Source organism: Eptatretus burgeri, chromosome 16 (genome assembly GCF_056783735.1).
Source record: "Eptatretus burgeri isolate ZD-2024b chromosome 16, Ebu_testis_v1, whole genome shotgun sequence".
NCBI classification, from domain to species: domain Eukaryota; kingdom Metazoa; phylum Chordata; class Myxini; order Myxiniformes; family Myxinidae; genus Eptatretus; species Eptatretus burgeri.
This window is the reverse complement of record NC_140976.1, coordinates 27,095,799-27,119,421: the sequence shown is the minus strand read 5'-3', so window position 1 is coordinate 27,119,421 and position 23,623 is coordinate 27,095,799. Positions and strand designations below refer to the sequence as shown.

At 44.4% G+C, this 23,623-nt stretch overlaps 1 protein-coding gene and 1 pseudogene across 3 annotated transcripts in view; one reads left to right on the top strand and one right to left on the bottom strand.

Annotated features, from left to right (window-relative positions):
* DTX1 (deltex E3 ubiquitin ligase 1) overlaps positions 1-22,501 on the top strand; it is a 131,461-nt gene extending 108,960 nt beyond the window's left edge. For 2 of the 3 annotated variants that reach the window (XM_085859109.1, XM_085859111.1), the window contains 5 exons: positions 17-78; positions 3,350-3,508; positions 8,774-8,953; positions 19,703-19,792; positions 19,988-22,501. In XM_085859109.1, coding sequence (XP_085715235.1) covers positions 17-78; positions 3,350-3,508; positions 8,774-8,953; positions 19,703-19,792; positions 19,988-20,212 — 716 coding nt within the window. In that variant the 3' untranslated portion in view covers positions 20,213-22,501. The remainder of the gene's footprint in view (positions 1-16; positions 79-3,349; positions 3,509-8,773; positions 8,954-19,702; positions 19,793-19,987) is intronic. The other variant, XM_085859110.1, reaches the window with a different exon arrangement.
* LOC147010760 (uncharacterized) lies at positions 12,683-14,197 on the bottom strand (annotated as a pseudogene).
* Positions 22,502-23,623: the final 1,122 nt, after the last annotated feature.

The following is a 23,623-nucleotide window of genomic DNA, read 5'->3' as shown; positions in this document are numbered from 1 at the left end:
CATTTTGTCCCAGAAGGCAGGAGTGCTGAAGAGGTCGTGAAGAAGTTTTTGCAGAAGTTAAAGAATCCTCCAGATGAAGTGAGTCTGAAAGTGCTTTTAAGGTGATGGATGAATAAAGAGGAAAGGACAGAGGTAAAGGAGCAAGGAAGTACATTATGTGAAACTATGTTATTGATATTGAAACATGCATGGGGGGAAAAAAGAGTTGGGAAGCAGGGTCTATGGTCATGTATATATGTAGTAAAATCACTCAGGAATGTTTTTATTTGTATTGTCAAGTTTTCTTGTGGGAAGACAGTAAGGCATGCGTTGCGTCGAGTGTCAGTTAGGGGATGCTTTATTAGAGTTATCCTGCAAACCCATGGCTTCCCACTTTTTTCCCCTCCTCCCTTTCATGACTATAAGCCTTGCTATATATCTCTTCTACCCCCCTCCCTCCTTCCCCACACCCCGAAATCTCCCTCCCTGCAAAACTGCATGAGTCCAGTCCATGAGGACCCAAAGGGCGAGTTTCTTAGGGTGGAATATCACACTGCATGAAGATTTAAGGACTGCTAGGCCTTCACACAGCCCTTAAAAGACAGCATGCATGGACGACCTGGGGTAGGAGGAAAAGGGAGACATACCAACTGACTGACTCAGTTTGCAAACATGTTTTTCTTGTGTTGAACACAAACCAACTCCCAACACTAATCTGATATGGATGGTGCCTTGAGCAGCCTTCATCAGGGAAACATTCAGTACTAGAATAGCACTCGGTGGAGCACATACCTCCCTTCCACAAGGCTAACAGTTTACGTTTGATATCGCACTGATTGGCCGGATTTGTGAGATTGGCCGAAACATAACCTCTATCCACCTTCGGTGGCGGAGGTAACAAACAAACACCGACAGGTGGTGGGACCCTAATGACATCAACACACTGACCGTCTTGTTGTGGAAGTCTCGCTGTAAACACGTTATGTTAAAATTATGTTTACATCGGAGAAAAAGGAGAGAGCAGTTATTTTCACATAATTATCTCTGGGGAGGATAAATATGTGTAAATAACTAGGAAGTCGACATGCTGATTTGGTGCGGCAGTACTCGGCTCGTGGGGTGTTGAAAGTGCCAAGGTGGGGAGGGTGACCGAATGGCACCTACACCATTCTAATCATTTAAAACTCAAAGGATCCTCTGACACGCCAGTTACCTTATTCTATCCTTACTAGTGGTAGACACATATTGTTTGGTTCGAAGGAGACCATCTAATCCAGCAGTACTACATAATAAAAGCTGTTTCTTCATTTACTTTTAATCTTGCTACAGTGGTCATAACGACCTATTTTACCCACTACTGAGCTTCCTGGTCTCGTCCAACGAACTTTGGCATGGCCCTCATAAATTAATCCGAGCTGGGCCCTGTTCTTTTTCTGGTTTTCATCGATGATCTCTCTGACTCTGGAAAATCCTCTTTATCTCTTTGCTGATGACTCCACCCTCTGCCGTACCATCGGTCATCCCTCAGACTGGCAAGCAGCAGCTTCTTCGCTTTCTGCAGATCTGGATAAGATCACAAACTGGTCCGACACGTGGAACATGTCTTTCAATCCGGACAAATCTCACACTCTCACTATGTCTCTCCGAAAGGACCGTTTGAACCCCCCCTCCCCATCCACTTTCTCAACAATCCTCTGGAGGAAGTCCTTTCATTCAAGCTTCTGGGTCTCACTATCTGCCATGACCTTTCCTGGGAAAGCCACATTTCCAACCTCGCCTCCAAAGCCAGTCTCCGATTGGGAATCATCCGTCGTGCAAAGTCCTTCCTTGGCCCACCTCTGCTCCTGACCACATACCAAGTTTTCGGCCGCAGCCTGATGGAGTACTGCTTTCCCCTCTGGGCTGGTGCTCCTGCCGCCCACCTTTCTCGGCTTCACGCTGTGTAAACCAAGGCATTTCGGATCATTGGCATCTCTCGCGATGAGGCTGAGTCTTTGGGCCTCTCACTCAATCACGCAGGTTGGTCCCCATCTTATCGTCCCCCATCCAAATCTTCGATCTTTTCTACCCCCGATAATCCACCCAAGCATTTCCTTCCTGAAAGTCCCTGTAATGTCCATTTAGTATACCCCGTGTTCCCCGCCCAATCCCTCCCCCTTCCACAGATCTCCTAATGTCTCTGTTCCCCACTGTTTTGTCCTTCCCACTCCTGCCCCGATTGTCTCATGCCACCCCCCCCTGCTGTGCATTGTGTGTTAGCTCTCACACGAGCTTCAACAAGGTATACAAAAAAAAAGATCCTATTTTGTGCCTTGACCCAATCAGCTGGCTGGGGAGTGTGGCCCCGACTCAGGCCTCCTTGCCTGGCTGTATCTCTGTGTGACACCGTGACCTAGGGCTGACCTGAAGCGTCTATTCCACACTTACTAATTGTGGAGCTCTCCCTAGCTCCCACCTTGGGGCTCTTCTTGGGCACCCACTGTGCCGTCTTCGACCTCACACGCCGCAGGCTTTCTTCTAGGTGCCCCGGATCTTGTTCTCGCTAAGTCGTCCTCTTGGCGTCTCTTGTGGCTCTTAGCCATTCAGGTTTCCCCAAGCTTTGGTGCCTTCAATAAGTACTCTCCTTCTATCTTTCGGGCAACACTCTCAGCTCACAAACTACATGTTTGTACACCCAATGACCAGCAGCTTCAGAGCTTCCATTATCCAAACAAATCCTCTAACCCCTCTAGCTCACCGACACCAACTGGAGGCTTCCTCCAATAAATGCCACGAGGTTATTATTTGGGTCAAGGAAAATAAATACTGGCAAACAATTTATACCTTTAAAATAAGTTGATAAAATGCTGACCAAAAGGAGAAGCATCCATCCGTGTATGTACCCGTCATGCTTTATTCGAAAATCTAAAGGGTTCCTGCTGTCATAGAAAAATGAAAATGGTCCCATTGGAAAACTAATGATACATTTACTTGGAACAAAAATTGGTGTCAGTTTAATCATCAAGATGCCCGTTTTAATATAAAAGCCCGTCTTTCCAGATTTGAAGAAGGATAAGAACAAGAAGAACAAGAAGAAGAACAAGAACAAGAACAAGAAGAAGCCGTGTGATTTGAGGTTTAATGTCGTCGTTCTAACTGTCTAACAGTAACATTTTTATTATTCCACGACAGCAGGAATCATTTGGGAGACCAAAAAGCACGGGAGAGCTTCACTGAATGATGAAGCACGGAATACTCTGTGCGGAATAGGGTATTGTCTCAGTGCTTGGGAATTCTGCATGGCCAGGGCCTAATAACCCCATACATATGACAATATATGTTTTCACTTTCTCATAATGAAGCCGCCATTGCCCTTTGTTCCCACCCAAAGGATTGCACCATCTGCATGGAACGCTTGACCATCTCTTCAGGCTATGAAGTGGCTTGTCGTCCGAGCAATGTGCGCCCCGAGGCCGTGGGTCGTCTCGGAAGGTGTGGCCACTCCTTTCACCTGCTCTGCATGCTGGCTATGTATTCCAATGGAAACAAGGTACACTCTCGAACACCACACCTTTTTATTTGGTTTACTTATTGAAAAAGCCGTCATTGACATTTTACGTGTAAAGTTCTTATTCGTTAAATATCAACAGGCTGACCACAAAATAAAAATGGTACCCATACAATTTACTAAACCTTTATTTTTATTCTTCGCTCGCAAATACCACCTGTTGTTACTTCGCTGAAGCCATTACTCAGTTGGCGGAGAGAGAAGGGTGCGAAAAGGAACAAAAATTGGTGTCAGTTTTTCGTGGTCATCTCGGGGGAGAGCAAAGAGGGTGGAGGGGGGGAAGAATGAGGAGGGGAGGGAGTGTGATGGAGGGGGAGAGGAGGGGAGGGAGAGAGGAAGGAGAGGTGGGGGAATGAGAAGGAGGGCATTGAGGAGGGGTGGGGAGCAAGGAAGTTGGGAGGAGAGCAACGCCTCACCACATGTCGTTATACACTCCGAGAGGGAGGGGTGCAAGGAGGTGGTGGGTGGGAGCGAGAGAAAGAGAGAGGGAGTGGGGAGAGAGAGCTGTGGGAAGAGAGTGCTGCACTTTATTAGGATAGGGGAGTGAGAAGAGGATAGAGAGAAGGGTGGGGGGGGGAGATAAAAAGAAAGAGAAAGGTTAGGGGGTAAGGGAAGTAGACAAAAAGAATGTTATGTTTTGCTTTATGACAACACACACACACATATGTGGACATCCATATATCTACATACCCGCACTTCCCTATTTACGTCATTGATGCGTTCCTGTAAAACATTGTTCAAATCGAAATGATGTAAATCAAGCTTCAAAATCCCATTGACTTAATGTATTAAATGAGGAATGCATTCCTGACCGGAAAAAAAAAATTGTTTGGAAATTTTTAAGAGTTAATTAACTAAAATATTATTACAATATAATACAATGCATTGGGGTCTGGTCGTCTTCTTTTTTCTTGTGCAGGACAAGGCTGCAAGAAGCATCATTGACTGAGGGTGTGCCAGTACTGCTGATGCAGTGCCCCTTGGGTTAGAGCAGGAATTTGGAATTTTGCCAGGATGTCGGAGATAGCTCCCCTACTCTTCACGAAGGACACCACGAAGGGATCTTTAATGTCCACCAACTAATTCCGGCAGATGAGACACCCAGTTTCACGTCCATCTGAGGGACGGCACACACACACACATTGATTAATCACCCTACCTATGAAACACCAGGATGACAGTTATAAGTGGGATGGGATTCAAACCCAGGCGAGACAGCTTAGAAGGAGTGTGTGTATTTCTCGGTCATCCTGCCATGGTTTGGGGATGCATGGTGTTGATAATAATTAGTGAGACAGAGGTTCACGGTTGTCTGCCACTTCCTCCATGTCTGACAACTCCATGATTGCACCTGCTGGCTTCTTCTTTGCACTTCTTGGTGATGGAGTTGGTGTTGATGTTATAAAATAACTTGAGGATGTTGATGCTGTAGGTTCATCTGCTCAATGTGTTTCAACCTTCTGTAAGAAGGAAAACATAATCCTCTGCACTGGTTTCTTCTTTTCGTTCAGCAAGCATTGCTTTGTAGCCACTGAAAACATTTTCCAATTGCTCTTGAATTTGTCGTTCACTTGTCCCGTTGCTTTCCTCATTCTAATCCGTTATGTTAATCATCTATCTATAATTCCAGCAATGTGTGTGTGTGTGTGTGTGTGTGTGTGTGTGTGTGTGTGTGTGTGTGTGTGTGTGTGTGTGTGTGTGTGTGTGTGTGTGTGTGTGTGTGTGTGTGTGTGTCTGTCTGCGACCGCCGTTTCTCGCCGACCGCCAGTTCGATCTGATTGAAACTTGCCAGGAATATTGCCGGGGCCCCGCAGACGTGCCTTTTCAAGGTTTGATATTAATCGGATGAGCAGTTCCCAAGTTACGGCCATTTATCTGTCGACCAATATCTGCGAGAGAGGGGGACGGGAGAGGGGGATGAGAGTGGGGGCGAGAGAGGAGGGGGAGAGAGGAAGTGGAGACTAGGGGGGATAGAGAGGGGGCAAGAGAGGGGGACGGGAGAGGGGGATGAGAGTGGGGGCGAGAGAGGAGGGGGGAGAGAGGAAGGGCGAGACTAGGGGGGGGATAGAGAGGCGGGGAGAGAGAGAAGGGCTAGAGAGGAGGGGGGAGAGAGGAGGGGCGAGACTAGGGGTGAGAGAGCGGGGGAGAGAGAGGGGGAATAGAGGAGGGGTGAGACTAGGGGGAGAGAGAAGGGGAGAGAGGGGGAAAAGAGGGGGTGAGAGAGAGGGGGAGAGAGGAGGGGCGAGAGAGAGAGGGGGAGAGAGGAAGGGGCGAGAGAGAGGGGTGAGAGTGGGGGCGAGAGAGAGGGGGGAGAGAGGAGGGGGAGCGAGGGGGTGAGAGAGAGGGGGCGTTACAATTCTTCTTCATTTGATATGATGTCACAATTGATGCTGGGGTCCTGAATATGTTTCCCAGGTGTTTCCCAAGTTGTGGCCATTTATGGTACGGTTGGTCCGATCTAATTGAAATAATGCCCCAATCCAGTCATCGTTTACGCACCTACGGGCCCGTACTCGTTCTTTTAATTCGATCTTTAATTCACCTTATTTTGCCTTCCTAACTCTGGGGATTTTGCCCACAGAGAAGCCCAGTCGCAGTCGCTATGCACACTGTTCACCTTCGCAGTGATCCTGCAGGCGAACTTGTCCCGCTGCTTCATTATTTTCGTTGCACTCAATGAAGTTGCACTTTGTGCACATTCCTTAATCTTTTGTTCACTCAATGTAGTTGTCTGAACAGGAGAAAAAGTTGAGTTTAATGCTTTGGCAATGTCATATTTTCTCATAAATATGGAGAAGGAAGGAGCACAACCTCGCTCGTCGTAATAAGAATCGCTAAATTCTTTAAAATTCTCAGATTTCTCTCCAGATTTCGACATTTAATCAGTTCACGAGCTCCGATCCTCAAATCCGAAGGCAGATTTCGATTGTATACTTTAATTAGCCTGTGAGAGTTGATCGTGGAAAGCCACGTTGTATAATGCATAAGATCGCTCGCTGCAAGCTCCTAACTTGAAAACTATAGCACCTACAAAAATGACGTATACAGAAATTCGAAGGTATGAAGGTCAGGCATTCGATGATATGAGTGAGGAAAGTGGGAAAATAAATTTTGAGCACTTTATCATGCAGAAACTATTGCGGCCAGTTCCACATCAAGGCATTGTTGAACAAGCTGAAATATAATGATGTAAATATAATGATGAAATATAATGATAATGATGAAATATAATGATGAAAAAATATAATGATGTCACCCCTGTGAGGTGACAGCGGGCTGACCAAGATTGCATGTCGCCATCTTGTTAAGGCTTTTTTTGGTTTTTAATGACGAGCACCCCATTAATTATCTTCAAAAGGGATGTTTAAATTTACCCAACCACCTAGTTTTCATTCAAACACTCCCTTGGAGTTCCCTTAGTATGTATGCAAAGTTTCGGGCCACTAGGTTTCATGGTTTTGGAGTTATGAGGACACACACACACAAACACTGACATTTATTCTTCTACAAATGACACATTCCTTGATGCACATTTGCTTCACATGATGTATAGTTAGCTATTGTGTTCAGCCTGTGGTGGCTGCTTGCATCATTTTCTGGGAGCACTGCTGTACCGCTGATGCAGGGCCCTCAATTACCAGTATACTGGTACTCATTTCTTCGACCTCAGAAAGATGACAGGCTGAGTCAACCACACCTGGTGTTCTTTCAACAGCCGACAGGGGCTCAACCTAAGGTGACTGGCTTGAGACCCTGGGATCTTAAGCCAGCCACCTTTCCATTAAACCAACACCAGGCTTACGTGATGCATGTTCACGATGGAAAGTTTCAGATGGATATATTTGATGTCATTGATTTGACCGAAGTCGGAGCACATGGTCCATATGTCGGCCTCGTACACTGCATGCACACTTGGATTCGACGGGAAAAATTGTTGATTGCTCTGACACATTTGGCTGCAGTGATTGAAATCATTTTGGCAGTTATTGCTGTTTTTGAAATTATCTATGGATTGTGGCCTTCCTCGGTAGGACGTTGTCCTTAAGCATGTAACCTGAACTCATTTTGACTCTTCTTGAAGGATTTTGTTCTCAGGTAGATTTTGATTGAAAACAATGTTTTATTCGGTTGTCAATGACATGCTGAAAAAACAGGACCATCTTGACTAAATCTCGGTCTGCTGATCATACACGAACTCCACTTTGCTCACCTGCAAAAAGTAAAAGGATATCGTTAGCGTGGAGGAAGTTATTAGATGTTCGGTTGGTACCGTTTTTTTTTGTGGTCATCCTGCAGCAACTTAACACAATAAGTAACTGGACGATTCAAGGAAAAAATTTACAGTAATGTTCCCATTCCCAGTATATTGAAACATGTATGGGGAGCGGTATGAACCCCCCCCCCACCCCCTTTTGGTTTGTAATACCTATGTGAATTACCAGACAGCAGAAGTTTTTTTTCTGTAGAGCTACTGTGGACAATTTTTGCCTGTCGACAAAGATGTAAAGATAAATGAAGCAGTTGGAGAAGTTAGATGGCCAGGAGTCCCATGGGTTCCCTATCCCTCCAGCCACCACCCGTTCAATTATCTACGTTCTCGCCGGCATTCTGCTGCACCCTGAGAGGTGGATGGGGTTCATGTCAACCCATGGAGTGCGACACTGCGACTTGCCAGGAGGTGTGCTCTGGGCCGAGCCATAAGAGGTGGCAGCACAAGCAATCCCCAGTGAGTCCTGCGAGAGAACCAGGGGGAGACTGAACATCAGAGTGGTGATTGTGGAGCATGGTGGTCACAACGGTTACCGCTTGGCAGAGAACAGGGCTGACAAAGGAGTGGAGTGGAGACCATCAGCTGCCAGTTTGAGCTGCTTCAAAAAGGTGGCACTGCCAGGTTCCCTGACTCAACACAGCTGTCGTTGCCCGCCGTGCTTCGCGACCATAAGGTGGACATCATTTTCACCACCACCACAAGAGCTCCAGCCTCGCCACTACCCACACTCTCGACACTCGGATGAATGGAAAATGACAAGGACAAGTGTCAAACAGATGCAGGGCTTATTCCGTAGTCCATCTAATTGTACTTAAAGCATAATCAATATTACTTCTCTACCCCCATGACACTGCATCTGCCCCAAATGTTTTGTTTGTGATGAACTGGGTGGGGACAGGTGAGGACTAAAGTGTATGAAAACCTAACCTCTTCAACTTAACTTTTATCATTGTCTTCGGTTCATCACAACCTGACAGGGCCATGTCGTTTCGCAGGATGGAAGCCTTCAGTGCCCGACGTGCAAAACGATATACGGGCAAAAAACAGGAAGCCAGCCGCCAGGGAAGATGGAGTTTCATGTAATTCCATATTCGCTGCCAGGTCACCCAGAACAGAAGACCATTCGTATCATCTATGACATCCCCCCCGGAATTCAGGTTTGTCCGATGCTGCACCTGCACGCATGCTTGTATGTCGTCGCTGTAGTTCCATTTGGTGGATGATTCATGTCAGCTGTTGTCATCAAAGGTAGAGTCGATAGAAGTCGATAGAACTGATAGAAGAGACGTATTTCTGAGAAATGTGCATCCTCGAAGCATTTTTTAGTAAAAGTTGGGAACATGACTTTAACATAATTAAGGTATGCTGAATTTGACTTGCCCTGTTTCCAAGCTGAATTTTGAGTTTTTGACCGTCTAATTAGCATAAACAAAATGGCTGCCAAATTGACAATTTTGGGCACTTTCTTGGGGCAGGCACTACTATACCATTTAAATAAATGCACATTGTTCACATGTACGCATCTTAGAAATGTCCCTTGAGCAAAAGATCAAAGCTACAGGCTAATAAATTTTCTCACATGCCAAAAATCTATTATTATGCTAATTAGCTACCGCCATGACCAAAAAACTATTTTCTGCTGTAACTTTGTGACTATGTATGCAAACCTGACAAATGAGTTGTCTAGACCTACGTTTTGAGGGTCAAGAAAAATGATTAAGACATATTTGAAGCATTTTAATTAATGTTTACATGGTTACCGATGTTTATTAATAAAATGTCGAAGTTAAAGTTGCTAGTCTGTAATCATAAAAACTAAACAATGTTCTATCATGCTGCTACGTGAACAAATTTCAGTCAGCATAAACAGTTTTCAGGAATGCCTAACATATTTTAGGCAAATCACATTGTATTCATGCAAGGAGTCTGATCATCAACCTGTTGCTGGCATGCACACATTGATGTGCATCGTAATCCTGAATTCCGGCATGTGCAGCGGCGAGTCTTGCATTGTTTCCGACATGCACAGGCTACCATCTCGAGGCAACTGTCTGGAATGGGACTCAATGCCAACAGTATGGGTCGCAGTCCTGATTCCCCAAGTCTCCATCCCATTTCAGAGGGTGCAGGGAGCTCAGGTGTGGGGCAGTGGGAATTTCTCCATATCATCGCTTGATAGTGTACTCTCATCAAATGGAAACGGAGCGCATCACTTGTTGGGGCCATGGCTTCTGACTTCCCCGTCTTGGAGAACAATAAATGCCGTGCTGCATCAACAGAGTCTGTTGTGTGTACATTGTATATTCTGCAGACAAACGTTTCTGAACATTTGCTGGTTTCCTCTTTGAGTTCACTAATGCCCAAGTTCTTCAGCAATTCATGGTGCTCTTCAAAGACCTTCCATGATGAACGTTTGGTGTGATTCACGATGTAGGAGGTGGTGTCACACCCAGTAAATGCGTGATATGCTAGCAAGGATGCTGCTGAGCCTCTTGGTAGTTTGTTGAAAACTGCATCAATGGGTACATACCGCCGTTTCTTAGATGTGCCCGACATCATCCAGAGATGCTCGCATTGCATACGTCGAAAGTGGGATACCAGAAGCAGGAGAACATCAGTGTCCCTGGAAGACACAACTCTATTAAACTGGCTGTGGACGGCATGCAGCACCAATCTTGTGTCCGCTTCTTCATGTGTGGATTTCAGAGGTGTCAAATCAAGTTGTACCTTTTGATGACTTCACCTCGAGTTCCTCTCTAAATCCCCCGGCAACTACAATTTCTTTATCCTTAGGCGCCTGCGAACACAGTTCCTCAGACAAGAAATGTGCTAGATCTGCTTTATTATCAGCTTGTGACATAAAATTTGACCAGTTCTTTGGAAGAGGTACATCACGACCTTCCACAGGCCTTCTGATTGGCCGTGCTGCTTTACTGCACCGCATACTGGTTGTACCCTTGATTGTTTCTTCCCTGTATCTGTCGAACACAATATCAATTCTTTGATATTTAGAACCTGCTTTCAGCACAGTTTTCATGTACGTGTTGGCCAAATCTCCAAAGGTTACAGCATCATCAAGCTTTCCAAGAGCTACTACCAATGCTTGTCCATCAATGATAAGGCAAGTTGACGTGTCATGAATTTGAATTGTCTCAGGACAGTCTATGTCTTCTGTTATCACGTTGGCAAGTCACGACTTGTTTCTAGTGCGTAGTGTACCATTCATTTCGGCAAGGGATACAGGGACCGGAAGAAGCTCATGTTGGAGTACAGATGGCAAATGAACTGGCCGACCCGCCTCATAGGCAGTAATTAGATGTCGGATGACACTTCTGTCTGTCTTCAGAACAATTTTCTTGTCTTTGTCCTTTGTGTGTTTAACCACATCGTATAAAGTGGCAAATGTTGGGGCATTATTCCTGCACAGATGGTCATGGATTGAAACATGTGGCTTATCACATTGCTCAGCCACGATCAACCTGTCCTGAACAAATTTCTTGACTTCTTCTTGTCCAAGCTCCTTCGCACGTAGTAATGATTCTTGAATTGACTCTGTTGCTAGGTATTTCGTAACAAGGCTTTGCAACGTACCTGGATGTGATGCAGATGAGAACACACTGAATCCCTGGAAAGTGGAAAGTAAACAATTCTCGTCATCATTGTCTCTTGTTTGTCGTGATTTGGTTGCTTCGTTGTGAAGGTCTGTACTCCCACAGTGGAGACTGTACATTCCATGGGTTTGTTCTGCTATGTGAGATCTCAGGTTAACGGAGAGTGTCCACCTACACAGAGCTGATGTCGTCTTGGTGATACCAATGATACCACCTCCTTTCTTGCCTGTTCCATTTATCCATTCCATGGCCTGGTCAGGATCTACTTGGCTGAACTTGTGAGCAGATCTCTTGACTACAAAATTGCCTCTTTGGAACTCTGTTAAAACAGGTTCTGGAAGATTATGCATCTCCACTAGATACACTGGACCCCATCGTGCATAGTTCAGGTGGTCATACCGCTTGAAGTAGGGCAACATCAGACTGAAAGAGTAAAGATGGAGATCCCAGATGCCATCACGCTGAGCTCGAGTTTATTGCAGAAGTATAGCGACCATGTCCATATATTGCCACCAGAAGCTGAAGTTCACATCATCAGATCTACTCTCAACAAAATCATCCAGGAGCTTCCTGAACTTTTCCTGATCCAGAAATGTCATCAGTTCTGGAATCTTCTGTGGGTCATCATCAGAAGCCATCCTGGAAATGCAAGCATGGTAGTCCTCGTCCACCTCTGCAACAAAGGAGAGAAGGCTTGGCATCAGGAGATGCCACAGAGCTTGCAAAGTCAGTTTGTGTGCCCTCATAGCTTTGTTGTATGCCTTTCCTGCCAGAACAAGTTCTACAGCGCCTTGCCCGAGCAGTCCACTCTCCATCCATACTTCAGCTTGTCCGGAACCATTAATATAATCTCCTATGTCCTTGAGGAAGTTCATCGATACGTGAAGGCCACCTCGGCGAGGTATTAACTTATCCTGGTATTCTGGAACAGACCACTTTAGCTCCATAAGTCTGCAGTGCAGCGCTTGGTTGACTGTGAGGACTGTATGTTCCTGTCCAAAATGTGAAGATATTGCCATGCAACTCTTCACGGCGGTATTCAAAGTATCCAACTCATGAGCGGGAGCAAGGATTATAGGCAAATATCTTAATGCTTGCTGTCTGTCTGTTCTGGTTCCTCTGATGGCAATGACTGATTGAATAGTGTCCAAGAAGGTTTTATCTCTGAATTTTGATGGCGCAAGAAGAAAGCTAGGTCTGTAGCTTTTGCTTGTCTTGCATACTCATTGTCCTCCCCAGATTCGCCAAAGCAGGCTTAGTCGACGGGTGCTGTGAATACTGGCTTGCATTTTCCACGAGTTATACTGACAGGATGCAGCTCCTCCAGGCCATTTGGCACAATCAAAGTATGTCTTGTGGATAGCTCGAGATTTTAAGAGAAGCATCAGTTGTTTGGCCTCGTTGCCATGCTGCCATTTGAGTTGCATGGAAGGTATTCTTTCCATCAAGTGTTTCATCAAGGATGTCAATGTTATCGCAGGTGTAGTGGATGAATTTATTTGCCTCAATGTTTGGTGGAATGATGGCATCAGTTGCTTTGTCCAATGATTTGAGAGTGCCCTCAGCCAAGGAAGTGTCTACTTGCAACACCTGTTCGTAACTCAGGCAATGCCCTGCCTTGTTGAACAATTGTACTAGATCTTTTGACTGCGTAGCTTAATGAAGAGTACTTGCAAGACCAACATGTTTTGGAGTCCATTTTTTGCCACCACTGACGCAGTCGACAAGACCTTGTGCCACACTCAGAATTCTGCTCCGGACTTGTTCTTCATTGTTCCCAGGGCTATCATCTTCAAGGGATGCCTGGCCACCGACGATCAGTCTCGGTAGCATATATAAACTCTTGGGAATGCATGCTATGGCATCTTCTTCACTGACAGAGAACCCTTTGTGTCCTGGAGTTTCCATCATGTCTCCACGGACTTTCATAGCTACATGAACAAGTGTTAGGAAAATGTCATCCTGGGGCTCATATTTTGGAAAGGCTAACTTTTCCTCACTCTCCTCTGTGTCTGCTTTCATCTGCAAAACTGCTGTTGGCTGGTACTTAGTGGGAATCAATACGGTTTTTCGTTCTGATATACAACTGTCAAGAGGTTGAAAGAAATTGAAAATATCCCCAAGCTGTGACTGCAACTTTTCCTTTAATGTTCCTCTTCTGCTTTGATAGGACGGCTGAATCATGGTTGAAGATTCCTCAGCTAGCTCCTTATACCTTTCCCATACATCATCCAGAAGAATCACATGTCCTTTGTCAGCTGATTGATGGAGCTCTTGGCAAAGCCATATCATAGCAAGGTCAGTATTTGCTGACTCCTGCTTTATTTTGGAGGTAGACCTGTTAAATGCGCTAAGAGAAGGCAGATGATATTTGGCTTCAGCTGCAATTAGGTCAATCACTCCTGCCAGTCAAAGGCCAACTTTGTAGTCAATATGTGAGGCTTGAATTATTTGATCACTCATTTGCTTAGTCATGACGGAGATCAGTCGTGCCTTCTTATTTGCAGTTTGACAGAAAATGCAAAGGCTGCAGTTGACTGGCTGCACACCTTTTCGCAATGAACGTCTGTTACCACCTGGAACACCTGAACTGCAACCTGCTCCCTCTGTTGAATACTCTGTGTGAGTCCTCTGAAGACGTTCTATTTTACTCTTGTCCGTGAAGTGGGCATAGCACATTCTGTGCCACACAAGAGATACGGCTGTGGCAGAATCTATTGCATTCTCAAGACGATCAATTAAGTCTATATTTTTGGAGTCCCTCAGCTTCTTTCTGCTGCATTCCTGCATTCCTGCAGGCTACATTCCTGAGTGTTCTGAGTCCATGTTCAGTTGCTTCACTCAGGTTTTTTTCTGGCTTTATGCGTTTGGCAGAAAATTCACAGGCTGTAGTCTACCGGTGACGGCCTCTTCAAGCTAATCACGGGATCCATTGTTGCCTGCAAACAAGAATGAATCATTAGTATAGGCCTACACAAGCCCTTAACAACTTAACAGTTAACTTAACAACTTAACAGTTGTTCACAAGTAAAATAGATTAGCATTGTGCTGGTATAGTAGTGCCTGTCTCAAGAAAGTGCCCAAAATTGTCAATTTGGCAGCCATTTTGTTTATGCTAATTAGATTGTCAAAAACTCAAAATTCAGCTTGGGAACAGGCCTAGTCGAATTCAGCATACCTTAATTATGTTAAAAAGTCATGTTCCCAACTTTTACTAAAAAAAATTTCTCGAGCCTCATACAGGGAGGGCCCTTTTCAAGAAATAATTCTGGTCTATGAAGGATTTTTTTCAAAATGCTGACATTATGAATATGCAGAACATCATGTGTAATGAGTATCCGACGTTAACGCTGTATCGGCCTGTGAAAATAAATACGGGAAGCAACACACCTGCGTTACTTTTCACCCTTTCAGTTAACGTGTAACAATAATATTGTGCAAATTAAAACCTTTGACTTCATTTGTTCAGGACTCCATGAAGCTTTTTGTTCACCAGAAATAACAGCCGTTTCCATTGATCACGGGATCGTTTCACAACACTATGTCCAACATATCTTTGATACAGTTTGCACTTTCAAACATAAACCACATTTGCATTTGTGATGGTTAACCTCCACTGTCGAAGTGGCCGAAGGCATTGTGTTTTCGGGTTATACGTGCGTGCATCCGTCCATGCTAATTTTCTCTGCAACCGCTTATCTGATTGACACAAAATTTTCACCGTAGTTGCGACTACTCATGTAGAATGTTTGCAGGATAATTATGACGTTGTAGGTCACGTGGTGTGGCAGCCATGTTGGAAAAAAGGAAAAACTTTGGACCTCTGTATCTCTGAAATCGCTCCATATTACTATAATTAATCATCTGTCCGTCTGTCTGTTCCCAGGTACCGCAAAAACGGCTGAACCGATCGTAACCATTTTTTGGGTGTGTAATCCTGGGATCCCTTGGAGTAAAATAGGCATAAATATAATAACATTACCCCCTTGATGGCTACCGTAGGGAGCGGGTGATTCTAATAGAAAAAATTGAAACTTGACACAATGATGTCAAGTATTCTATGGGGAATAAGTGATTTATTGTTGATGACGTCATAGGTGGCTTCATTATGACATCATAATTGCATATATCCAATGCTTTATCCAATCAGTATGAATATTTTTGAAGGTAATCTCGGGCTAAATTGTATGGGGGGGGAAGGGGTGGGAATTGATGACGTCATCGGTCACATCGTTCGTCAGCCATATTTTTTTAAACATAAAAGCCTTCAATAATAAAAAGTAGGCATAAACATAAAAGTAGACAGAGGCATATCTGTCGACGTGGCGACGACGACGAGTGCCGTTCTAGTTTTTTATTTTTACTCATCTCTTTCACTTTTCCCAACCTTGTATTGCCAAGTACTTTTCTTAAAGCCGTAACGATGTGGGTAAAAATAAAAACAAAGGCCACCACAAACAGAGTACAGAGTGCTTGGGTGGGACACAAAGGTTTTGGCAAACCTCAGCCATTTCTGAAATTCCTCAAATTTGATTATCTCTGACCAAAAGAGCATCCCACACATGTGATAATGTTTCTACAGCATCTATTATGTTTCGATGTATTTTAAAAGGAATTAAATTATCGCAACTAAAAAAAACCCCCTACATTCTGACTGGAATAAAATGAGTTGTGTACATATACATAATCATAAAACAAAATTGCCAGGTGCTTGCACCTCTCGTTCTATCACCGTCCTTATTTTAACCTTTCTTGCCCACACAGAAATACAAAAATTGAACTTGTTAACCTTTTATGCTTTGGCGGGCTCACAATCACCCTGCAAAATCTCCAGGAACTTGTTCAGGATTATAAAATCCATCCCAGAATGCCTGTTGGGTTGAGAGCCGCAGCAGGTGAAGCCACTTGACCTCATTTCTGGCATCAGTACAAGAATGTTTTGTCATTAACGAACCATTGCTATCAGGTTGTACTTTCAGTTCTGACATGTGGCTTTTCATCCCTCTTGTGGTCAACAATTTAAGAATTACTAGTGGACCCATTGGTCCATTGGACCAAATTTTCATTGGTTTTCATGGCCTTGCAGCGTACATTCGTTGCTCTACTGCTTGAGCACGAGCTTGCCTTTCACAAAGCCCAGATATGCTTGAGTCAGCGCGGGTATTATACATTCGTTATTATTATTGCCAAATGACGCTACTATTGATGTTGTTAATATTATCTGTATTAGATAATATATGCTTTGTTATGATGTTATCATTGTTTTTGTTATTTATTTTGTCATGAGAATTGCCATGCCATGGAAGGACCGATTAATATGCTCTATACACCTTCAGATGGTATGCATTTAAAACATGGGAATGCTTCCAAGTTCTTTGTAGTTAATTATCCGAATCAACTCAGGAGATCATGACGATCATTTTGGTGTGTCACACTCCACATCAGAGAGCTCCAGTAGAACTCCACAACAAACATGCCTCACACACACACACACACACACACACACACACACACACACACACACACACACACACACACACACACACACACACACACACACACACACACACACACACCTCATCCATTTCATCCATCATTATTGTGCCCTCAGGAATGACTTGACAATGTGTTGCACAGATTCTCGTGTCGGCTCTGTCCAAGGAACGCTGCATTGAGTACTGGGATTTGATAATTAAAACAACGTTTGGAGCAAACTCAAACACCAGAACTGGCATGAACCCGCTTTTAATGGAGACCCGGTGTTAGTTTAGTTGAGCAATCATATGCAGAGCACAATTTCAGTTCCATCAACTCCAACCTGGCGTGCCCCTTTAAGAAAGTGATGTGATTGTTCTGGTCAGACGATTATCTTGTTTCCATGCACCATTTGTTTCCATGTTGAAGACTGTGTTTTGGCTGCCAAAAGTGAGATCACCACTATTTTATTTTGACTCTTTCCTCGAGCATGCGGATGCACAATTGGGATGAGGCCAGCAAAACAGGTGACAAGTTGGAGTTTACATTTTGTCAAACCTAAAGGATTTTATTTCGATTAAAACCTCGATTTTTTTTTTGGGCCATTTTCTGGCCGACGATAATCCTAACGAGTAATAGGAGTACCCAACCATCCGAGACAATGTTGTGGAATGTTAGCCGAAGCCTTCACTTTTTTCCACCTTTGTTCACTTTTCAATTAGTTTTTCCGCAACAGCTTGAGCGATTGACAAAGAAAACTTTCAACATGTGAGCACCTCCCCATGGAGAATGTTTCAACAAAGTTACGTGATGATTGGACGGAAAATGCGGCCGGTGTTCCAAAAAGTCCGTTTTCTGCAGGCCTGGGTTGCAGGTTGTTTCAGAATGGAGAGGTTACAAAAGATTAAGATCACAGGTGATTTTTATCTTTCAGAGACGATACACCGTCAAGGTCTGAAATTGTACATACAAATAGAGGTGTCATTTCTCTCGGGCCTCGCAACACACCTCAGACCACAGACAGCCCTGGTGTGCTAATCGAGCCTGTGGTCTCATGCGTGCTGCAAGGCCCAAGAGAATGCCTGTGCCTGTGGGCAGTTCATACCTTGAATGTGTATTACATCCTTCAAAAATTCCCACTGAATGGAAACCTGAGCCTTTCACTCAGCTCAGATAGACGATCATATGCAGGCTGCGAAAGACCCTGGGTCGGGTGGTAAATGATACATGTGATGTATTGCAGGCAATGGTCAAGGGCATGTCAAAATGTCTTGAAGGATTTTAAAGTGACTTCCACGCTGGTTTAGTCGTATCATGAGGCACTGGCTCATGGTGGATGTTGAGCTGGACATCTCACGCACGTACATGCAGATGTACAGTATACCATGTTGTTTTGAACTTTTGTTCCAATGCTGTGGATAAGCAGGTTTCTACAGCAGATAAAGTGTGCACCAGGACAATGTGATGAGTGGTTTAATTAGTTACACTCCCTTATCTTACCCAATGTCACAGAATTATTCTGTAAACAAAAATAGAAATTAATAAAAGTAGCTTTTCCATATTATTGTTAAGAACCATATGAAAATTTGTTACATTCTCAGAAGCTTTGCTGCATAAGTCTCTTTTCAACATTAGCAACACGACAATAATCCCAGATTCCTGTTATGTAGGTTCAAGTGACAGTAGAAGTCAATTGGATGTCTATATAGGACAAGCATGAGGAGCCATAATGGCCATTTTCTGTGTACATGTTGTTACCTCCACGAGCGAAGGTAAACGGAAGTTATGTTTTCACCCTGTCTGTCTGTGAACAGGATATCTCAAAACGCTGTGGACAGGTTCGGTGTGTGACAAGGACGAACTGATTCGATTTTGGTGAAGATCCAGATCTCCAATGACTCGAATTTTTAAAGTGATTTTTCACCATTGAGAGTTAGGGCCAAAATGGATATATAGCACGATATCTCAAAAGGTTTTGGACGGATTCGGATGAAACTTGTTGGATGAGTTGATTAGGTGACAAGAACAAGCTGATGAAATTTTGCTTCAGGTCCGGTTCCAGATCCAGCTTATCAGTGAGATACAAAATGTAAACTCTTTAGCCTGGCGGAAGTATGCGCGCTACTGAATGCCATTCTAGTTTTTATCCCCCGCCAACCAACGAAGTTGGTGGGGGATATAGAAATGGGTTCCGTCCGTCCGTCCATCACATTTTGTTTCCGGAGCTTAACTACAAATCCCCTCAAGATATATTTACGAAATTTGGTACACATGTCAAGCAAGTGGTGAACTGGTGCCTTTTGATATTTTCTAATTGATAGGTCACATGGTTTAGCAGCCATGTTGGATTCAAGAAAAATATTAAATAATGTTTTCTCTGGAATCACATAACCTAACAAAGCAAAAATTTGCAACTATCATCTTCCATCATGTCTGTATACATAGCAAAAATTATGACATCACAAGTCACATGGTTTGGTGGCCATCTTGGGTAGAAAAACACACCTCATCCGATTAACACGAAACTTCACACACGTATTCCACTGGAGGATTGGAGGCAGAATGTAAATTTATGATGTCGTAGGTCACATGGTTCGTCAGCCATCTTGGATTGAAAATTAAGAAATTTTAAAAATCTTCTTCTCCAGAATGGCTGGACATATCAAGGGGAAACTTCACAAACATATTGCACACACTTAAGGAATACAAGTTTGTTCATCCTCATTTACTATGGCGGGGGATATCGAAGACTTTGTTAAGTTTTTTTTTTGTAGTTATATTGCTTACCAAATCCATAAGTGCATTTATACTTCTCCACAGGGAACCGAGCACCAAAATCCAGCGAAAAAATTCACAGCACGAGGATTCCCACGTCATTGCTACCTGCCCGACAATGAGAAAGGGAGGCTGGTGAGAAATATTGCTGTTCAGGTTTTTGTTGCCGTCGATTTATTTTTGCTTTTATGACAACATGGCAGAAATCATTCAGAACTTTTGGCCATTGTTTGTTTTCAATCTTTTCCTCCACTGAAAGTGAGTACTAATCAACAATGTAAAAGTTATTTCCTTTCCTACACTTTGCACCCACTTGTTCCTTCATCCCAGGCCTTGCGATTATTGATAATAGCGTGGGAGCGCCGCCTCATCTTCACAGTGGGAACGTCAAGCACGACAGGTGAAATTGACACGGTGGTGTGGAACGAAATCCACCACAAGACAGAGTTTGGTTCCAATGTCACAGGCCATGGTTATCCCGACCCAAACTACTTGGATAACGTTTTGGCCGAGCTGGCGGCCCAGGGAGTTCAGGAACCCGGCGTTGCTGAGTGAGGCTGCAGCACCCTTCACACACACCACATTCCTCTGCTGCAGCATCACAAGGATTTGATGACCGATCACAGCTCATATGCAGATTGGTTTCCGAAAGGGGATGCCCATTTTCCTACCTGGGCCTTGTTGCTGTTTCAAAGCATTGCCAGGGAAAATCCAGCTGTCCGCAAAAACAATATCTCTCCAATCTTGAACTGCGCAGATCTGCGCCGCTCGTAGATGTATTCATAGAGAGACTGTGCAGACTCATTGCAGATGTGCCAACTTCCTCAGCCCCTATTTGAGCCAGCATGTTGTCCTCCTCTTGAGTGACACTCCTGATATTTTGAATCGGAGCACGGGGAGTGTCAACATACCTTTTTTTGTTTTTGAAGAGGAATCTCAAGAGACCACTTGCCTGAGTGATTATTCACCGTTCGCAACAACGGCTCCACATCAACTTACGCAAGTGTCTTCTGGCTCAGAATGCGAGTGCCGGATGGTGCCGTGCCTACTATGATCCCTCTCCATTGTCTTTCATGTTTTGCAAGCTTGCGGTGCCAACCACAGCATCGCGTTCTGGTGTCTCTAGCAGGGGACCGAATATGACGGTGCTGTGGAGTATTTGATTTCTATCATTTATGACTTAAAACTCTCACCATTTTATGCCAAACTTCATGCGGCCACAGAAATTGTTCGGACGCCTTCCTTGAACACCGTGTAGATGTTCTTCAGCACTGCATGTTGGAATCAAATTAAACTGTCCCACTCCATCATTTTTCATCAAACAGCATCTTTGTGGTGGAGAATCTAAACTACGCAAAGGTTTTCCTATCAATATGTACCCATCTTATAATTTATGTTTCGAAGTCTTCACCACCCGTTCAGCAATGATCTACTCCAAGCAGATGTGAAGTGCTTATGTGGAGCTGTTTTTTTTCTTTTTCTGTGGAATCTCCTGACTAATCTCAATAACTTTGGGATTTCAAGGGGCTTGTTTTATTCTCTGTTTTCCTTTCCACTTTCTGGCGCAGCGTGTCGAGGCCGGTGATCATCCAGATCACAAGCGAGGAACTCACACGCTTCAGTTATCCGAGCTTCTTTTTTGTTTTATTTTCTTACTTTCCCGTTCCAAGGCACTCTCCATTTTCTCTCGTCTCGAGCAAATAGAAACCTTGCGGGCGTCAATGATCGACGAAGCAAATATAGTGGGTCGCCTGGTGTACATAAGTGAAAAGGTTAGTGTTTCTCATGATAGGAATGTATCATTATGAATATAACAAACAGACTAAATGGTGGTTGATGCTTCGAAGAGCTCACATGGTTACAAAGCAAGCCCAGCGAGTAGAAAGAATTTTTTTTGTCTGGAGATGAACGAGCAGTTTACCGCGGCATTGCCAATGCATGTGGTCATGAAATCCTTTAACGGTGCTGTTCTATTCCGATTTTGAAACGTTTGACCGAATACGTTTTCCATGAGTCGAAAGCAAATTGGAGCCAAAAAAATATATAAAAATTCTAACGGTTCTGATGTTAACATTCCAATATGTTGCATTCCTGTTTTTGCACCACGGGCTAATGACCACCCTCCTGAGTGCACTCGTTTTCTCTTGTGCCAAAAGCAAGCTGAATATTACATTTTATGCCTGGAAAACAAGAAGAGTCTTTCATGCTTTCAGCGCCCCTCGGCATGGCTATGTTGTGGCCCAGTCTGTACCCACTTTTGGGAATACTGCTTCGATCTGGTCATTTGCCTTCCGAATAAACAGATCAATCTTGTAACCAGCGGACGTGCACTTTACCAGCCCGATGCATGCTGCCTTCACAACTACAAGCTTAATTGTGGATTTCGAATGATAAAGGTAGATCAAGGAGGACATGTAACAGCCACTGAACACGTGATAATATTTTACAACTAGCATTTTGGAATTTGACGATAATTCGTACATTTGTGATTTTAATCTGCAACTGGTTTTAATATCTTGATCTACTGAAGCGAAAAGGAAATGTACTACATCAGTCCCTGTTTATAATACTTATGGGAAAGTTTGAATGCAGACCAGACAATGTGGTTAAGAGATAGTTCTAACAGTGCCAACCATATTACAGCTGCCTTTGTAGTTTTTTGGGTTTTTTTTTTTACAACCAAACGGGTTGCAAACCCATAGGTGGCTCCATAAATGTTCAAACTGCTCCACGACGTGCATGATCCACTGTGTGGTCGGAGACGCACATTTTGCACATGTTTGTAGAAGCTGCAATATTTTAGGGTGACAAAAAGAAAAAGAAATAAAGGTTTCAAATGGTGAATTTCTGTTCTGGTGTTTTGTTTCTCTACAAGAGCGACGCACGTGGAAGAGTACGGTAAAATTGTCATTGGGGTAGTGGGGCAACAATTATGCAGAGCCAGCAAGGTAATAAACAAAGAGGAGAAGAAGAGGGAGTTAGAGGAGGAAACACTGAAGCCAGCAAGTAAGACAATTGCATTAAGAAGGGTTAATAGGGGTAATAAAACTAATGTCAGGCTTCGGGTGTCAGTAAGACAACTGGTCTCAATGGTTGGATGGATAGTCAGAATGGGGGGATTGGGTGACATGAGGTGACAGTGCACTGCCTGCTAGAAGGAGGAGGAGGAGATTGGGACCATACTCTGTGCAGAACGTTGGTGCTGCCTAAGCAGTCTCCTTGGCTATTGGGCACAATCCTGGACGGGTCGCCACTCCGACACAGGATGCCAGCCAGCAAGCTGGCACTCATTTTGCCGACCTCGGAAGGATGACAGGCTGAGTTAACCCCACCTGGTATTAATTCAACAGCTGAGCGGGATTTGAACTCAGGACTATGGGATCCAAAGCCTGCCACCCTAACCATTAAGCCAATACCAGGCATGCCTGCTAGAAGCCCTGGAGGGAACCCTGGGAAAGAACAGTATTTTAACTGGGAGGGGACTACTGGAAGAACGCGTGCATCCTGGAGTTGCAGGGGAGTGTCGGAAGGCAGAGAGTGGCGGAGGGAGCAACATTAGACAAGGTCAGGTCAGGTATGGGAGCATGCACCAGAGCAGCACGTTGCTGCGTCCACTTTCTGTCTGTACTCCAGGTGCATCCATCTGGCCATCCCCCAGGCAGGTGCCTGGCCCATCCCCATCTCCTTGAGATGCTGATCAACCTGCTGCAACCACAAGGCACATGGTCAGGCCTCTTGGCCTCCTCCACTCACGAGGCTTCCATGCTGAGAGAATCTGGTGAGCAGGATCAGTGTGAGGAAAACGAGCCACATGTCCATACAGTTGCAGCTGATGCTCACGGACTATACAGGTAACAAATGTCATCTGTTTCCCTCTCATCAACCACTCGTTGAACACAAAGTCTGACCAGCAATAGTCAAGGATTCTCCGAAGATACCTGGGACCGAAAGAGTTAAGTCTCCATC